The sequence below is a fragment of the Eutrigla gurnardus genome (genome assembly GCF_963514095.1).
Source record: "Eutrigla gurnardus genome assembly, chromosome: 13".
Taxonomy (NCBI): domain Eukaryota; kingdom Metazoa; phylum Chordata; class Actinopteri; order Perciformes; family Triglidae; genus Eutrigla; species Eutrigla gurnardus.
Window position 1 is genome coordinate 27,292,479 of NC_139936.1, and position 6,000 is coordinate 27,298,478.

The 6,000-nt window shown below is 42.2% G+C and overlaps 1 protein-coding gene across 1 annotated transcript; it reads right to left on the bottom strand.

Annotated features, from left to right (window-relative positions):
* Positions 1-993: 993 nt before the first annotated feature.
* On the bottom strand, positions 994-5,631 carry LOC311022668 (potassium voltage-gated channel subfamily V member 2-like). Its single transcript, XM_084024150.1, has 2 exons — positions 4,181-5,631; positions 994-1,884 (listed from the first exon to the last, which is right to left on the bottom strand). The coding sequence occupies exons 1-2, from the start codon at positions 5,513-5,515 to the stop codon at positions 1,630-1,632; spliced, it is 1,590 nt and encodes a 529-aa protein (XP_083880276.1). The 5' UTR covers positions 5,516-5,631; the 3' UTR covers positions 994-1,629.
* Between the last annotated feature and the right edge of the window lie 369 nt (positions 5,632-6,000).

A 6,000-nucleotide genomic window follows, 5' to 3' on the forward strand; every position in this document is an offset into this window, starting at 1 on the left:
GTTCGGCGTTGATAAACACGCGAAAAGGCGATAGTGATAACACGCCATAGTGGCATACGAGTTGGCGTGTCATACATACGCCACTTCATGAGATCAGTCTGCAAATGCATAAAATAACACCAGCATTATTATTGCTACTAATATTATGTAATATTATAGTTTGGACTTTTAAAATATGCTGCTCTGTTGACAATGGACTTATCCATGTGTGTGATTGGTCAGATGCTGTAAACTACTCCCTTTTGATGTGAACTCGTTCCGAGCCGGACTGAGAAACGTGGTTGACTTACTGAGTTGATGACCACCATTGTAGGACCGTTGTAGTGGGATTGCAGTTGTTAGGGCTAGTCCAACCAGATCATCTTAAAATACACACAGAGGCTGAACCAACGGTCAACAAACAGGATGGCAAACGTGCTCAGACTGGCATATTACATTCATGCAGAAACAGCAACATATGGGACATAAAACCCTGAAATCAGAGGAATGGATTTTATTACACACCTGCTTTATTCATCAACTATTTATTTTAACTTTGCTTGTTGAAGCTGTTTTACTGGAAATTCGTTGATTATTTGAAAACTACCCCCTGGAAGACGTTCAAATCAGGAAGTAATAAAATGTCAAATTAAACCTACAATTGTAAGTAGCATGGTTTCATGTCAGTGCTGTCCCCTTTGTATTTGTATCTATACAAAATAGGGAAGTGCTTGTTTACTTTAGAAAAGAGAGAAAATAAGAAAAAGAAAACAGAAAAGGGGGAATTAACCCGACACACCAACAATCACTTGAGATTTGAGTTTATGATCAATGTGTTGTTGGAGAAAAGAAATAATAAAATGGCTTGTGTTCAAGATAAATCTGATTCCATCTAGGTGTGTCTGTCAGTTAGTTCTGTGAACTACTCTGGAGGGAGATTTTTTTTTTTTCCAGAAGTTGAGTTTGTTAACTCATAGGAGGCAAGGTCAGAAGAAGTCAAATTGATGGTCTTCATGTAGTCAAGGAGGAGAATTGTTTAAGGTGCAGTACAGTGTTTATTGAAAAAAGAGTCTCATGGCATCATGTGACCTATAGTTGCATGCATTGTAGGCGGAACTATTGAACATTGCAAACCCATGAAGAGCAGAACCAGTATGTCAAGGTTTAGTACACTTTGTCCAGCAGATCTCTTGTCTGAACACAGATTTAAAACATGGAAGCAGCTTTTAAAGATATGCGTCACTCAGATGTATGCATGTTCCTGGTTAAGCAGTCTCTAACTACTGGTTATCTTCCAAGATCAGTGGGGTTCAACAAAAAGCTTAATGCCCCGAGAGCGGCTATGGTATAAAAGCTTTGTCATTCAATCACCCAGAGCAAACTATCCACTCACAGTACGTGCTGACAATATGACACATTTTCACTGTGGGAATCCGGTTTCTACTTTTCTAAAAACATATTTAGTTTTTAAAAATATTGAACATTTTAATTTGATTTTAAAAATATTTTCACTCTTCAGGTGACAACATCAAATGTAAACATATTCCTTGTTCCAATGTCGGTGAAGCCACACAATAATTATCACGTTGAATCCTCCTCTCCTCGTCCTTTTTCCACCACATTGGTTTCCACGGATTTGCACCAATAATATTATTGGCGGCCTCCAAAGCAGTGGTTGAGCTGTTTCACTGTCCTCCTTGCAAACCTCACCTTCCCTCGATTCTTCACAGAGGCTGTGTACTGATTGGACTTGAGTTTAGAGTAATAGTCTGAGAACTTATTGAAGAGGATGGATATGGGCAGACCGTTGAGGATGATGCCAAAAGAGATGCAAATGAAAGCAAAGAGGCGGCCCAGTACAGTCTCAGGGTATACGTCTCCATAGCCCACAGTGGAGATGCTGACCTGCAAGGGGAGTGAGTACATTAGTCAGTGGAGATGGAGAAACATGACTCAAAAATCTTACAGGCAAATTCAGTCAGTGCTTGGTAGAACAGTGTTGATCATCTTTCCTGTATTAGACAGAAAGGTAGGTAGAGGGGTCAGAGGGGACACAGGAAATCCCCAATAATCTATTCTTAAAAGGTAGTTAAGAATAAATAGACAAAATCCAAAAAAGAAACGACTAAATAAAAGTAAGTAAAAACACTCCTACCCTGTGACCATCAACCAGTCCTAATAATGAGCCCCTCTACCTGACAATCAGAGATCTCTGCCCGCCAAAGTTAGTTGTAGTTCTAGACTGTGTGGCAATCTGGCGTCAAACATGTGGGTCTAAAAAGTGAGGCCGACATTGGGCGAAGGCAGGGAACACCTGGACGGGTAACATGTAGAGACAGACAGGTAACCAGTCTATCACAGGGAGACATGTAGAGACAGACAGCTAACCAGTCTATCACAGGGCTGACATGTAGAGACAGACAGGTAACCAGTCTATCACAGGGAGACATGTAGAGACAGACAGTTAACCAGTCTATCACAAGGAGACATATAGAGACAGACAGGTAACCAGTCTATCACAGGGCTGACATGTAGAGACAGACAGGTAACCAGTTTATCACAGGGCTGACATGTAGAGACAGACAGGTCTATCACAAAGAGAATGTATAAATGTATAGTCAAATATATTTTAAAGCTGGGTATGTTTAAGGCATGGCTAAATTGTGATTGATAGGTCACTACATCAAGTTTGTTAACAGCTTCACACCAGAAGATCCACCCATCGCTCCTCCACAGTCCAAATCTGGTCATTACCATCCAATGGTTGCGGAAAGTCCAAGATGGTGACGGGTAAAGTTCAAGTTGGCAAAATGCCAAAATTGAGGCTTCATTATCAGAGTCCACAAACCCATGGGAGGTGTCACAATAACTACATCCACTGCTTATAAACAGCCATGAGCGAAGGGTTCCAAGACTGACTTTTTACTGACCGATTTAACAATGTGGAGAAGATGAAAACCCCAGCAAGTAATCTGATTATATTGTGTGACCCGGTATTAGATTTATTGTCACCATTTGGAGAAAATGGTTTTCAGCCTATCATATGGATTGATTTGTCTAGGCTTCCATATCTCACTCTTAGTGCTGTGAATTGTTTGAAGTGATAACAAAAAACGAATGCATATGTTCAAAAGCAAAACCAACTGTACTTTGTTGGTGGTTGATTTGATACTTAAATGATGGCCTACTTGGTATTCATTAGAACCTAATCTTCAACAAAACCAATTGTTGAACTTTATTTTTTACCAACAAAGGGTCACTTCAGGAGAAGCAGATACTTCTTCTGTATTTTGTCTTGACTGTGCCTAAACTGCCTTTAGATTTGCCTGTTAAATTATAGACATATCACAATTGTATTTATAGTGAGCGGGTTGGCTGGTAACAGCATGGGTGAATGTCAGTCAACACTGTAAAGCGCTTTGGATAAAAGCGCTATATAAATGAGGACCATTTACCATTTATAAGTGTTGTGTTTTGTTATCACTTTGGACGAGCAACGATTATCTCAACGGCCAGTAGAGAGAATGTAAGTTCAAGCTTTGGCTTCACTTTTCAAACCCTATCTATTGATAGGGGTGCCCACCTTCACCCTTGTCGCAAAAGTTTATTAGAAATTATAATAACCTTTCCAAAATATTTTGGAGAATGAATTCACAGGAAACTGACCCAGAAATAGGGGGCACCAGTGACTCTAAGATGGCACACTTCTGCTTCCGTTCACATGGATACAACAGACATCTGAAGCATTAATATCATTCAGATGATTAACATTTCCCTCCCCTGGATAGATTCAAGATTCAACTACTCGGTCAAAGAAAAAGGGGAAGGATCCATTAAAGGGTTTATTACTTAAGACATAAATCAGGTTATTCCACCAATTAAAATGTAACCATGCCATGAATAAATCAATAAATATACCATCTGTACTTTGAATGTCCCCATCGGCAACGTAAGCCATTCCAAAGCATGAGGTGGCACATGCTGCTGTAGAGCTGATCTCATTGTGTTTTATAATAAATAAAATAATTAATAATAACATTGAACTGTTAACACATTATCCTGGGACTTTGTCGGCATTAAAGTCATTCATTTACATAAATAAGTGTGTTCCTAAGGTAACTGTATCTTCCCTCTGTGTTCTACTTCAGAGTCTTGCCATTATTGTCTTCTAGACTCTAACATTATACAAAGATGTACTTACTGCTGCCCACCACCATGCATGAGGAATGCTGGTGAAGTTTGTTTGGGGCATGTCATGCTCCACAGTGTAAACCATGGCGGAGAAGCTGAAAATGCCCATGGCAATGAAAAGGAAGAGGCAGCCCACTTGCTGGTAGCACTGACGCAGAGTGAAGCCAAACGCCCGCAGACCCGTGGAGTGTCGCGCAAGTTTCAAGATACGAAAGATTCGCATCAGTCTCATGATCCGCAGCACTTGGCCCAGCTTACCCACCTGCCCCACTGCCTGCATGTCGGCCTCGTGCTTCATATAGTTTTCCTCATTGTCAAAGAACTCCAGGATGGCCTGAACATACTGAGGCAGGATGGCGATAAGGTCCACGGTGTTGAGCACACTCCTGCTGAAGGATTTCAGATCAGGAGTGGACACCAGACGGAGCAGATACTCCATAGTGAAGAAGGCAATGCACATGGACTCCACGTATTCCCAGTAGGTCTTACCACTGAGCTGACCTTTGGGAGTTCTGTATTGCATCTCCTCCACAGTGTTGAGAGTCATGGCCACCAGGGAGACCAAAACAAACAGGCTGGAGGCCACCGCCATCAGTTTGGCCTTGATAGATGAAAATGGCTTCTCCATCAAGTTCCAGATAGCTCTGCGCTTCTGGCCCATGAACATGTCATGAAAGAGCTCCTCGTTCTCCTCGATCTCCACCTCTGCTTCTAGCTCCCTCTGGATCTTCAGCTGCTCGTTCAGCTCATCCTGCCTCTCCTCGAAGGAGATGCGGCAGCAGCGGTGGGTGTTTTTGATTCTCACGCCCCAGTAGTTGATCTCCTCCAGGAAGTTACGAGGACACAACTCATCCTTGATCCACAGCACACCCGTCCTGTAGAAGTTGAAGATGCTGTGAAAGACATCTGGGTCCCGGTCAAAGAAGTACTCATTGTTGGTCACAGTGTAGTCATCGCACAGGTCCAGCTTCATGTTATGGTCCGTGTAGGTGGCCAGTCGTCCTATTCTGGTCTTGGGATACTTGGCGGCCGTCTTGTAGGCTATCTGGTAGGATTTCCCCCCTACATTGATGTTGATCATGTAGTTCTTCTTTAAGGGTAAATTCTGCTTGGAGAAGCCATAAGGAGCATTTTCATCCTCTTCATCTTCATACTCCGCATAAATGTCGTAGATGTCTCTGCTCAGCTCCTGCATGGAGTTCCATGTCTTCACGCAGCTTTCCTTGGCTAGGGGATATGCGATCTCAGAGGGTCTTCGATTAACGTCGGAATCTGAGACTTTGTAGTTGGGGAAGAGACTCTGTCTCCTGTTCCAAAAGTTGGCCACCTTTCCTGTGCTCCCCATGACGATCCCCCTCAGACTACACAGCAGACAGAGCACTCAGACCAGCCAGCATTACTGCTGTCTAATACCCCCTTTACCTAAGCATGGAGGACATGAGCTGGATGCCTCATGGCCCCATTAATGTTGCTGACTGAGAGGATCTGCGTGCTTACAGGACATCTAAATACCATTATCCCCTGCTGAGCTGGATGGCTGACATCAGGTTGGCTGTGTGGCATATCTCAACAAATGCCCATCATGAATTCCCCCACTTTTAGTTGTTAAATGTTTTATGATATGAATGTTTAGCACTAAGAGCTGGGTTTGGGTGACTTAAAGACAGATTAAACCAGAATCAGTACTGTTTTCCTCACATTATGTATGAATGCATAGACAGTATTCTATACATTAATCTTTTTGCAATCCCTACAGATTACTAAAGGAAGTCATATTGGAAGGCTATGATTGGAAAATACCATTGCGTGACTTTATTATTTTGTTTTTCT

What these genes read in the sequence shown, in the direction of transcription:
- LOC311022668 (XM_084024150.1), bottom strand. Translation starts at nt 5,515, where the DNA reads ATGGGGAGCACAGGAAAGGTGGCCAACTTTTGGAACAGGAGACAGAGT. An exon ending in ATGCATGGTGGTGGGCAGCA is followed by an intron (nt 1,885 to 4,180) that starts GTAAGTACATCT and finishes CTCCCCTTGCAG; the next exon opens with GTCAGCATCTCCACTGTGGG.